At 48.4% G+C, this 12500-nt stretch overlaps 1 protein-coding gene across 1 annotated transcript in view; it reads left to right on the forward strand.

The window, feature by feature from the left end:
- HADHA (hydroxyacyl-CoA dehydrogenase trifunctional multienzyme complex subunit alpha) overlaps positions 1-12500 on the forward strand; it is a 28170-nt gene that overhangs the window by 3644 nt on the left and 12026 nt on the right. The window contains exons 2-10 of the mRNA XM_087775117.1: positions 1213-1254; positions 1343-1413; positions 2210-2343; positions 3588-3726; positions 4731-4850; positions 4935-5037; positions 8413-8535; positions 9111-9229; positions 10065-10121. Coding sequence (XP_087631243.1) covers positions 1213-1254; positions 1343-1413; positions 2210-2343; positions 3588-3726; positions 4731-4850; positions 4935-5037; positions 8413-8535; positions 9111-9229; positions 10065-10121 — 908 coding nt within the window. The remainder of the gene's footprint in view (positions 1-1212; positions 1255-1342; positions 1414-2209; positions 2344-3587; positions 3727-4730; positions 4851-4934; positions 5038-8412; positions 8536-9110; positions 9230-10064; positions 10122-12500) is intronic.

Here is a 12500-nt window from a genome sequence, read left to right on the forward strand (position 1 = left end):
CATCCTGGGCTCGGGGAATGGAGCGCAAAGGTCAGTCCCTGCTGCCAGCTCCGGGGACAGAGTGGAAAGAGGGACAAAGTGCAGCGGAGCTCCAGCCCGGAGCCCCTGTCACGGGGCTGCGGGGAGGGGGAAGCACCTGATGGGGAGGTGCAAGCTGAGGTTTTGGGTTTGTTCTCCCTGTACTGGATTTTCTGCCTTTTTTCTGCTGGGAATGGGAATGTTTCGTTCCTGAACACTTCACCAGCGTTGAGCAGTAACACTCCCCTAGCTAAATGGCTGTGTTCCAGTCGATAGATGTGCGTATGGTGCTTAAGGAGTAACGCTTTTACGAGATTTCAGACTTAAAGCAGCTTTGGCAGGGATTCAGCCTGGATCTGTGTCAGAGGATCCTTTCTGTCAAGATCAAGGTCGCTTGAATAGAACTGAGATTCCTTGGTGTAAAGAGATCATCAGGCCAAATACAATTTCTCAGCAGAAACAGGAGATCTGGGATTTATGAGTCAGAAAAGTGGCGTTTCACTTGTGGACAGAACTTGTTCCTACCGTGGTCTGAGTTTTATGAGTGCTTTGAAACACGACAGGTTTGTCTAGGTGCTTCCATAGGTAATTAATAGAGATGGATCAAGTGTTTTGTTGATAGGTGGAGGCGAGAACAGGTATTTTGTGTGCTCTTTTTGTGGCTCCCCCAATGTACACCCTGAGATCTGTGAAGTCATACTTGGGGTGGCACCATTCCCTGGCACAAGAGCGTGTTTTTGGAGAAATATTCTAGGGCAGTTGTGTTTGATTTGCAGAGAAGTTAATTTGCGGGCTTGAAGCTCTCCGAAGTGCAGCAAGGTCCCTGGTTTAGTGTGTGAAGAAGCGTTGAACTCTGCATACTAAAGGCAAAACACCCCTGTGTGCCACCCGCTTCATCTCTCATCAGCTCTTTGGGAAGAAGGCTTTGATTTTTTTTTGCCCTCAGTTTGGCATTGCTGGTGTTGGAAGCTGCGGCGTGGATCTGTGCTGTGAAGGTCACTTCAATAGTGTGGAGTCTGCTGAACTCTGGTGGTGGCACAGGTCAAGCCGTAAGGGAAGGAACGGGCTTGTACTCGGGATTTTCCGAAATGCTGTACTCGGCAGATGAGGGGAGGTGGGAGGATGCATTAATAAAGGCAAGTTAAGCTGAGACTACTGAGAATTCCTTTAACATCTGCAACGTCTTTTCTTTAGGTTATGCTTGCCGTAACATCTCCACCTCCACTGCCCTTCAGAGTAAGTGTAAAGCTTTTCTATGTGAGTTCATTTTCTTTCTTAAAATCCGCTGAGCATAAGCTGATAACACATTTCTGTTTGCTTCCAGCTAGAACCCACGTGAGCTGTGATATCAAAGGAGATGTCGCTGTCGTACGCTTCAACACACCAAATTCAAAGGTACTGTTTTAGCCGGCGGTGGTTAATAGGCATGTCGGTGGAAACGGCAGGAATAGCAGTTGTACAGAGAAGGCATTGAAAATTCTAATTTAAAACTAAGGACTTGCATAACCTGCAGCCTTTCAAAGTTGTGAGCAAAATAGAAATAAGAAAACGAGCATTTGGGCATTTCATGAGATATCTGAAAATGCCTCCTGGAAATATTTTGTATCTACTAAGCTAACTTGTCGCTCTCACTGGGGCAAGATACCACTTAATCTTACTAAGTTCTTGGATTCGAGATGGTTAAGAAGGTTGTCCGTTATATAGGAAAAAAAAAAACATCTTAGAAGCTCATAAAATCTGTGTTTGAGGTCCCAAACCCACTGTTGGTGAAGTTAAGGAGGAACTTCTTAGTAACAGATTACTTGATGACCTGCTGCAGGGTTTCATCTTGGAGGTTTTTTTCTTGCTGTATTACGACATGAGATGAACTAACTTTTTTAGGAAATCTGGGCTCAGTTTGAGCGCTCCAGAAGCGTTATAGTTGTGCCAAGCAGTGGTCTGGCTGTTGGGCAAATTCCTGGATGGTCTAGTCCTTTACTTTTCAGAAGGCAAATCAAAAGGCTGTAATGCTGCTGCTCCTACTAGCTTGGAAAATCTATTTAGACCTACTATTGGCTTTGGTTTTCTGTTGTCAGTCTGTCTTCTGTGCAAGGTTTCTGATGATATGATGACTGAATCTGGTACTTAATCAGAGGTTAAACTTCGCTGTCGGCTGGGCTCCCTGTTTACAACGCTTATTTGTTGCCCTCAGGTGAACACTCTGTCCAGACAACTGAACTCAGAGTTTACTGATGTAATGAATGAGATCTGGGCCAATGAAGCTGTCAAAAGTGCCGTCCTCATCTCTTCAAAGCCAGGCTCTTTCATTGCTGGAGCAGATATCGAGTAAGTATGGGGGCATTGGAAGTTACGCTGGTGGAGCTTTCTCTGAAGTCCAGCATCCGGGGCCAGCGGCCTGGTGCGCTCTGAAGCCCGAGCACTTTGTCACTGACATCTCCCCGGGGGTGAGGCAGAGGCTGGGAATGAAATCTGTGTGCACAGGATGCCTGACTTGCTCAAATGAAGTTAGGACCGTGATAAAGAGGGACATGGCTAGTCATTAAGCCCCATTTGGCTGTAACACTTGGTCACTCCTTCCTGCGTGCTGGGGTGCAGCCAAGGAAACCCTTCCTGGCTGCGGGGTGAGCATTGTCCTTTGGTCTGGGACACAATAAGAGCAGATAATTTACATGCAGGACTTCATTTAAGCTGGGTTTGAGTGCCTGGCAGTCTGCCAGCGTGGCCCCTTGATTAGGCAGGATTTGGCGCTCTGCTGCATGCGGCATCTGAGCAGCCTCCCAGGCGATTCAGCGTGGGTAACTTTGGCAGGGTGTGGGACGACCCGTGTGGGTGCTCTCACTGGGACCTGGAGTGCCATTGGCTCCTAGTCCTGACATCGGGCAGGACAAAATAGTTGTTTAAAGACATTAAAAGCCAGAAAGCTCTGAGGAAAGAAGGTGAATTACAAATAGGCCCTTCAAAACCTTACTGCCTTTTTGGCTAGCTTTATTCAGGGGCAGAGACTTGATCTATGCTGTGGTGGGGAGGAGGCGGTAGCTAGAGCTGGTAAGCAGAGCAAAAGGACAGGCTGTGTTTAAGTGGGGTCTGCTGGTCTCAACACTACGAGCTGCCTGAATTGCGCCTGCCTGGCAAATGCTGCTAGCCTCCGTGAGAATAATTGGCACGGGGAGCCTCTAATTGGCGGAGTGCAACATCAGAGCACTGGCCATCTGCTCCTCTAAAAAGCGATCCTGGGCTCTCCCCTCCACCCTTCCTGGCAAGTGCTTTGAGGCTTCCTCTGACCCTTCCTCCTCTCCCCCCAAAGGCTTTCAAAGCTCTGACACAAGGAAACTCATTCACTGCCTGCAGGCGCAGCCCAGTGTCAGCATGCAGTGACTTAACCCACTGAATTTAGTAGTCTTCCTGTGTTGTCTGTTCATCTAAGACTGGGGGACTAAATAGCTCTTGCCTGTCTGCCAGTCACTGGAGCTTTGTGGGAAAAGGGGAACCAGCTCCTCGAAGCACTCTCATTTTACTGCTGTTTTCTCAGTGCTTTTCCAATTCTGATCAGCCTTTCTGCCTCACTGCAGCATGATTGAAGCCTGCAAGACTTCTCAGGAAGTGACTCAGCTCTCTCAGGAAGGACAGAAGATGCTAGAAAAAATTGAGCAGTCGCCAAAGCCCATAGTTGCTGCCATCAGTGGCTCCTGCTTGGGAGGAGGACTGGAGGTATTGAACAATTCTGGGCCTGACAAGCAGCGGTGGGAGCTGATAGCGCTGGTTCTCTAAACTGTCCAAAGGATGCCTGCAGGACTACTTAGTGTGAGAGGGATTTGAGACCTGACGCGAGTTCATTACATCCATTCAAATGAGTTTGTGGCAAGTTGATGGCTTGGTTGTGCTTCAGGACTCTGCCATGCTAATTTTTCTGTTTCTGTTGAAAGACAGCTAATCAAATATGAATCTCTGTGGGCCAGGCTAATATTTAGATGAGAGCATCCCAGGGAAAACCGGCTGTTTCCGGCAGGCATTGGATCTGGATAAATGCTGCTGGCAGAGTCCAGGCTGGAAATTGCTGCTTTTCAGATGAACTGAGTCTCGTATCCCAGCAACTTCTGGTCTTGTAAAGGTTGTTGAGGGATGAGTGTGGGGAACCCGGCCAGGCTCCACCCTGGCCCGCGTACTCTGCTTGCCGCTCTGGCTGGGCGCAGTATTTGCTTCATAATCTCCATGTAGGATTTTGTAAACTGAAAGACTGTGGTAATTCTGGAGCAAAGTTGTTACTAAAACAGAATAACCTTGTGGGAATGGAGTCTCTTCAGTTGCATACTGATTTCTCGAGCAGTTGCAGTTTTTTACAAGCACTGTGGTCACAGATCTGGACTTGGTGATCCAGCAATAAGCCAAGTATCATGGTTGATCTGTAAATGGGACCATGCTCTCGGTGTGGTGAATGAATTTAGCCCTTGATGGTCTAGATGAGATTTAAAAATAGCTTGGCTCAGTTTGGTAGTTTCACGTTCGTGTCATAGCTGCTTGCCCTGCGTGCGCTTCCCTTGCTGGAAGAAGCTGTCAGTTGAGCACAGAGGGAATTTGGGCAGGTGAATTAGGGAATTGGGGTAGGGTCGAGAAGAAAGCTGAGGCGATGTGTGGAAGACTCCTTTTGTTATGGATGCCCAGTTCTTCTGTGGTCTTGCACAGGGAAACCTTTAGTTTCCTCTTCCTTTTTTAAGGTTGCCATTGCCTGTCACTACAGAATAGCAACAAAGGACAAGAAAACAATCTTGGGAACACCTGAAGTGTTACTGGGTCTCCTGCCAGGGGCAGGGGGTACTCAGAGGCTGCCAAAGATGGTAAGTAAGAGAAAAACTTCACTTGATAGCCCCTTCGGCTGCATGGCATGCTCCCGTTCTGAAATCCCCTTTCTGCCCTTTCAGGTGGGACTTCCTGCTGCCTTTGATATGATGCTGACTGGAAGGAACATCCGTGCTGACAAAGCAAAGAAGATGGGTCTGGTTGACCAGCTGGTGGACCCACTAGGTCAGACGTGATGCCTCTCAGTTGCTTGATCTGCTGCCTGTCGATTAACCCCTCCACCCTACTGGAACGGCTGCAGAAGCCACTGATGCAGTCAGCAGTGGGGGCAAGGCGTATGGACTGCAAAGCCCTTACCGTGCTCTGCAGTGCGATCTCCGTTCCCACCTTAGAGGCATGTGCACGGAGACCTTGAAATGTCAGGCTCCTGCTAAAGCTAAGTGAGTAGGGAAAGGTCAGCGTAGAGGGCAGGCTTGCTGGCGCTCTTGCGTAAGCTAATTATACAGATAAGAACCTGCATTCCTCATTTATCATGTCAGAGGGACAGATTGCAACCCATAATGAAAGGAGAATAGATGACTGATGCCTACATTTATGCAGCCTGCAGATGTTAATCTCTGTGACAAGATCTTGAGAAGCAGCCAACCCTCACAGCCTAGGTGCTCTGAATTCCCAAGTGACTTTAAGTCGGATGCAGAAATTCCTTACAAACTGCAGACCAAATTGCACTTCCAAGCGCTGAGTGGGCTAACGAATAATTTCTTGCTTCTGCTGTTCCTTCGCTAGGGGGGCTTTCTCAGAAGGTGACTAAATGGAGGGGCAAACCCTCCACAGCCTCCTCTGAAAGGTGCGAGCAGCCGCAGCGAGGAGGTAGAATGGAAACCACTGTGCCAGCTGGTACTGCCGCACCGTTGCAGCGTGCTGAGCTTGGTTTCCCCAGGCAGAGCATGGCCAGAGTACCCTGGTGGCCCTCAGCTCCTGAATTTGAAGAAAAGGAAATAAAAAGAAAAGGTGCTGCCGCCGGCCCTGAGAGATGCAAGGGAAGCCCCTGTGTCTGTTCTGTCTGACGTGCCAGTGTTCAGCTGGATGAGATGTCCTTAGCTGTATTCTCACTTATAAAATGGATTAACACTACCCAGGCTTGAGTTAAAATTGCCTGAATGAACTTTACCACTCCATACTTGCTTAAATGTGAATTGGCTCTTAAGAGCCAGCAAATGTGGCTTTTTATACCAATGATTACGCTGGCTTGCTTAAAGGAAACCTGAACTTTCTGACGAGCTGTTTGGAATCCTAGCTCAGACCAGGTAAGCATGTCGGAGCAAGACAACAAAACAAATTATATGCAAGCATTAGAGGCATTCCTTGTTCATTCAAATAGCAGCCGCTGCCAGAAGGCTTTCTGCTGAGTATTCTCATGTTCGTTCTCAATGACTGGGCAAAAGCAGCTTTAACTGGGGTGATGCTTTAACTGATTATAGAAAGCTTTGAAGGAGAGAGACAGCATTAATCAGGAGGCAAATTCATGGGGTGCAATCAGGTCTCCTTCAGCAGGGAGCTCTACAGCATTCTCTTGATCTGTTTACTGCTGTGCCCAGATCTAATTCTGGCGTGTGCCTTTTATATAAGAAAGCAGATGTGAGTTGACAGCTTGGAGCTCCTGGGTTAGGATGCTACAAAATGTTAGGAGGTAACTGCAGGTAAAGTAACCCCACGTATGTGGGTTTGACCACCTTGCCCGAATAGTTCTTACGGCTCAGACTTACAACTAAACAGCTCTTTTCTTCAGCTGTAGTATCAAAGTCCAGTGCTTGTTGGTGTTGAACACTCAAGCTAATGGAAGGGAAAATCAGGAATTCACGTCTTGTAGCACATCAGGTCACTAAAGCCGAAGGTCTCAGACATGTTGCCTTGAAGTGGTGGGAAAAGAATTTGGAAGCTGGTAAGGCTTGAGCTCTGAAATCCCAAATGCTCTCAAACTTCCAGTAAATTCTCGAAAATCCCCGGGGCATTGCTGACATGCAGATTATGCAGCAGCTCTAGGTTAAGATTTCTGAGCTGCCTGTAAAGTGAAATACGTTGTTTTGTTTGGACTGTTTTCCTCTGGAATGGCTCTGACGTACTGCCAGGGTACGAGTGAGACTTCTTAACAGTGAGCTTTCATGATCTGATCAAAATGTACGTGCTCCTTTATTTGCTTCTTGGAGAGACCCTCCAGCAGGCAGCATTTGGGGTCTGCTGAGTATATACTCTCAGGTCTTTATGAGAAGAGAGGTGAAACCTTAAAGTTGAAGACCTCAGCTTTTGGTGGAGGGCGAGAGTAGTGGGAGGTGAAAGAGGAGGGGGTTTCTGGGGGTGTTCTTTGTTCTTTAACCATCTGCTGTGGTGTTTTCTTCGATCTGAAGGCTCTGTGCGGCATCTGGGTGTGGCTGGAGCAGCTTATAGTGAAGGTTCATGAGATTGCCCAGCTGTAAGGATACAGAATTGTAACCTCATCAGGTTTGGTCTAGTTCAGAGGCAGCCCAAGGCTGCACGTTTAGCTGGTGGCCCTGTGCAGAATTGCTGGGCATTGCTCTTTCATTAAAGACTCACTGTATTTGCCTCCAGCAACTGTACACAACCACCTTTGCAGCCCTGTACTCTATCCTGTACTGATGATACGAGTCCTGTGCTTGCAAATTTTGCAACCCGCCCTCAGAGATTGCTAAAACTGGTTTTGTGGCGGCTTGCTTCGCTGTGTGTGGGACAGGTTTAAGTTAGCACAGGTGGGCCACAAGATGGCTGGCACACCACCTGGAGCCTGGCTGGATGTCGCTGTCTGTGGCGCTGGCTAAAGCAAGTGAGAGGTTTCCTGCACCTGAGGGCAAAGATTGAGGTTTCATTGGACACCAGCTCCAGTACAGGTAATTTTCAGGAACATGGTGCTTCATAACGGTCGGCTGTATGTTTAATAGCGACAGCGTTGGTACAACTTGGTTGTGCAGACTGACTGTACCACATAAGAAAGGAGAGGTGCGACAAGAGGGAGGGGAGGCAGAACGCTTGAGTTCTGTTGAGATGCAGGGGTGCCTGCAATTATGCAAACTAAAAGGTTGAGGAATAAAGGGCACGGTTTGCAGTAAGATGGTCAGGCACTGAAACGGGCCCAGAGAGGTGACGGGACCTCCGTCCTTGGAGGTGTTCAGAGACTGGCAGAACGTGGCCCTGAGCAACCTGATCTAATTCCAGAGGTGGGTTTAACTTTGAACTTGGCCCTGCTTTCAGCAGTGGGTCAGACTGGTTGGTGTCCCATGTCCCCTTCCAACCAAAGCTCGCATGGCTCTGTGAAAGCCGTGTTGATGTGTAAGTGGCTGCTCCCGCTGGCAGCTGGCGTTTCTGTATAATGCTGTGGATATTAAATGCCTTGGGGCCTTCGTATAATTGCCCGCTGAGCCTTTCCGTCATTGTTCATAAAGAAGAAAAGTCAAACGGGCGGCGGGGAATAGGATGGTAGCAATTCAAAGGAACATCATGTTGCTGTCTCAGCCTTGCTTTTCTGCATCATCATCCATCAGTGATAACTTCTGCTGCATTTCCTCAAGACGTCTCTCTTGTTCACAGGGCCAGGTGTGAAGGCTCCAGAAGCACGGACGATTGAGTACTTGGAGGAGGTAGCAATCGGCTTTGCCAGAGGACTAGCCAACAGGACTGTGTCTGCCAAAAGATCGAAGGGGCTCATACAGAGTAAGTCTGTGGGCATCATAACCAGATCCCAAGGGGCTGTAGTGAGGATAGTCCAGCTTTGCTTCTCAGGGATGTGTTCACGCTCCTACTTAATTCCATTTTCAAAACAAAGTTATTTCATGTTGTAGTTGTCCTTTGAGCCAGATGGGTTTGTAGAGAAGACATTGCTCTGCAGATGTAATCTTCAAGAGGCGTTGCCAGAGCTGCACATAGTGGCTCCTGAAGTGTACTAGAAGGGAGCCAGGCCTTAGGGAAAGAGCAGCAGCTACCTCCAGAGGACTACCCGTCTTCAAATTTTTAGTAGCAAGTTCTGTACCAGGCTTGTGTAATCAAGTGGAAAGAGGCACGTGGGTCTGCTCTGTACTAATCCTCTTCAGCAGCACCCTTATGCAGTTAGCAGAGCCCAGAAATGATGACACCTCGGTGTGAGTTCGACTCCACAGAGCTTTCAGGTGCATGTTTCTATTGCAGATACGCAACATTCACATCTATGCTCTTTAACTTTCAGGTTAATCGTTTAAAGGCTGATTGTGTGTATAGCACTGTGCTGAGACGTGTTTTGTCCTGTCTTGCAGAGATAACAGACTATGCTATGGCTCTTCCGTTTGTGAGGCAGCAGGTCTACAAGACAGTGGAGGGCAAAGTTCAGAAGCAAACCAAAGGACTCTACCCTGCTCCACTAAAGATCATTGAGGTAACTCCCACTGCGAGGCCCAAGAATCTGAAGGTGGATCTGTGGGATAATACGGCAGCAGACGGGGAAGGTGGCTCCTTCCTCCGAGTCAGGCCATGCATCCCGATCTTCACAGAAGCTCAGTCTTGATGAGTGCTAGCTATGTGGTGTGTCGAGCAAGCATGGTGAAATTCAGAATAGCTTCCCAGAATATGATCACCAATTTATATGGTACTGGTACCAGTAAGGGGAAGATCAAGAATCCCAATCGAGGAAAGGCTTAGCTGGAATACTTTGTCCATTAAACTTTCAGCTGCAGTTTTTCCAGGTTTCCTATAGTTTCTGAAGAGTTGGGTTAACCTGTTGGAAGCCAGGAGAATATAAATTGCTGTTTTCATAGCGCTAACCACACAACAGTCTCCTGAGTCCCATAGGCATTGTGTTACTTACAGACTCTGTCCATGGTTGGACCCTTATTTTAAAATGACTTTTCACTATTTAAGTTGTTGCCAAGACTTCTCTAAAACCTGTGAATGCCCCCCTCTGAGAGCAATGACATTACAGGAGCACAGTCCTACTGAAAGCAATTCCTGAAACCGCAAGGTATGTGTAAAAATTAACCTGATAGAAAATCCCTCGCCATCGTAGCCATTCTGGGCTAGAAGGACAAGGTGATTCATAGCTCTGCTTTGAACAGCACGGACAGGACCCAGAGAGTCTGAAGCGCACCTTGAATATTGGGGAGGGGTCACTTGTGAGAACAGGAGGTGCAGCTAAACGACTAATCTCATTAAAGCGTAGCTGTCGGCAGACGTGACTTAACAGCAGTGTATCTTTATTGTTCTTCTTTGACTAGGTTGTAAAGACTGGTCTTGATCAGGGGCGTGATGCCGGATACCTCACTGAATCCCAGGTAAGGAGATTAGATCCCTGGTAGTAATGGTAGTTGTGTAGTTGGGAGGGATTTGTGCTTAACCACGCACAAAGGATAATATTCATCACAGGCTGCTCAAACTGGTGACTTGCTCCCTGCCTCCTCTTCTGGCAGTGGGGCTGTGAAAAGGCCTCTCTTGAACAACAGAACTGTTTGTCAAGGTTCCTCATCTGTGAAAACAGTCTGTGCCTTTTCTCATTCCTGTCTGGTTTATCTTTTTGGGTGGGGAATAACCAGACGGAGTTCACCGATCCAGGTTTCACGTACAGGACGCCGATTTCTCTGTGTGTCTGAGCACTGTTTGTGTTTTCTGATTGTCCCACGGGACAGGTGACCTAGAGGTGTGGGTGTAGCGCACTCAGTCTCAGCAGCGTTTCCAGGCAATTTGGTGCAAACAAGTAATTTCTTCCAAGAATTAACTTTCATTTTTACCAATGTTCTATTTACTCCGTCACCTTTTTTCACCATCATCTTTTCCATCAGTTCTCCATTACTCTTGTTTTGCTGTGTGTCCTGTTTTCTAGTCCAGGTACTTTGTGCTGGTCCGTTTTCACCCATTGATAACTTCAGGTACTTTTGAAAATTAGGTGGGTTTTTTCAGTGGTGGTTTCTCACCCACAACAGGACTTCTCTCTCCTTATTCCTTGGTTGAACTTACTTATTTAGTAGCCACTGCAGTCAGTGTACTGGCCATTCAGGGAGGACCTCAGCAGGCTGGATAGCTGGGCAGACAGGAGCCTTGTGAAGCTCAGCAAAGGGAGATGCCAAGTGCTGCCCCTGGGGAGGAACAACCCCGTGCACTGGTACAGGCTGGGGGCCAGCTGACTGGAGAGAGTCCAGCGAAGGGCCACAAGGATGATTAAAGGCCTGGAGCATCTGGCACACGAGGAGAGGCTGGGAGAGCTGGGACTGTTCAGCCTGGAGAAGGGAAGGCTCGGGGGGATCTTCTCAGTGTGCATCAATACCTGGTAGGAAGCGGTAAAGAAGGCGTAGCTACGCTCTTCTCATCGGTATCCAGTAGCAGAAAAAGAGGTAACAGGCACAAACTGAAACAGGAAATTCCACTTAAATATGCAAAACAACTTTTTTACTGTAAAGGTGATTGAATGCTGGAACAGGTTGCCCAGAGAGGCTGTGGAGTCTCCCTCCGTGGCGATATTCAAAGCCCAGCCGGGGATGGTCCTAAGCAGCCTGCTCTAGTTGGCTCTGCTTTGAGCGATGGGGTGGGACAAGACAATCTCCACAGGTCTCTTCCAGCCTCAACTATTCAGCGGTTCTGTGAGTCTGTGAAATAAGCCTCTATTTCATTCTTCCTTTCCCTTCAGCTCCTTAGTTCCCTGGCACATCGGTTGTGTTTAGTACCAGTAATGACTGTTAAGGGAAGTCGTGTCTTTTGTGCTTTAAAGCCCAGAAGACTTCACTTGTTCTGCTTGCTGCTTTTCCCCTTCCTAGATCCAGCCAGTGGTGAGACTGAGCAGGTATGAGAATCACAGAAGAGGTACCCTATTGCAGAGGCGTAGGTACACGCGCGTGTGTGTTCACAAACACGGAGTACAGGCACGGCTGGCTGCACAGACGGCACGGTGCCCTTCCTGGTGACACCCACGTAAACACAAACCACGCACAGGCATGGCCAACGTGGGTGACTGATGCTGGTCCTCCTGGTTGGCTGATCAGAATTGAAGTCCATGTGTGGCAATAAGTGCCCACGTGCGCACACACACACACCCCCTTTAGGAGCTGGCTGTAGATGTTTAATCTGTTAATTAGTTGGCCACAGGGCCCAGTCTGACCAGCTTCTGGCACAGGGACCTCATGCCCTAAATGCCATCCGGTCCTGCTTGAGGTTTGCTAGTGACACACTTGGGGAAAACAGGAATAGAGTTTAGTACGGAGGTAGGACAGGCTGTGGTGGGCAGGCCCAGGGCTTGAGCAGGCAAGCATACTCAGCAGCGGCTTGCTTATGCGTGAGCCTTTTATTCCACACACACACAGCCTTTGTTTTCCCATGCTTGTTCATCCTCAGCCGTCTTGATCCCTCCCTTTCTCTGCCCTAATAAACAACCTGCCCCTAATTAGTTTTTCCTCATAGGTCCCAGTTTTGCTGTGTCTGTACTCAAATTTGGTATTTCTAATATTGATGAGGTAATCCTGCCCCCCCCCCCAGTGTCACTGGTGTGGTTACCTGGGCACTGCTGGCTCTGCAAGACCTGACTCCCCAGAAGACCCACAAGAGTCCCATCTGGTTGTCTCTGCATTTGGGTCCTCTCTCACGTCACTGCCCCGTAACCGCCGGTGAAATCCATCCGTCCCCCGCAGTACTGTCCGTAACTTTCACCAGTTTCTCTGTCACATCCC

This window comes from Nipponia nippon, unplaced genomic scaffold, assembly GCF_047370975.1.
Source record: "Nipponia nippon isolate SJK-2023a ecotype South Korea unplaced genomic scaffold, ASM4737097v1 scaffold_4, whole genome shotgun sequence".
Taxonomy (NCBI): domain Eukaryota; kingdom Metazoa; phylum Chordata; class Aves; order Pelecaniformes; family Threskiornithidae; genus Nipponia; species Nipponia nippon.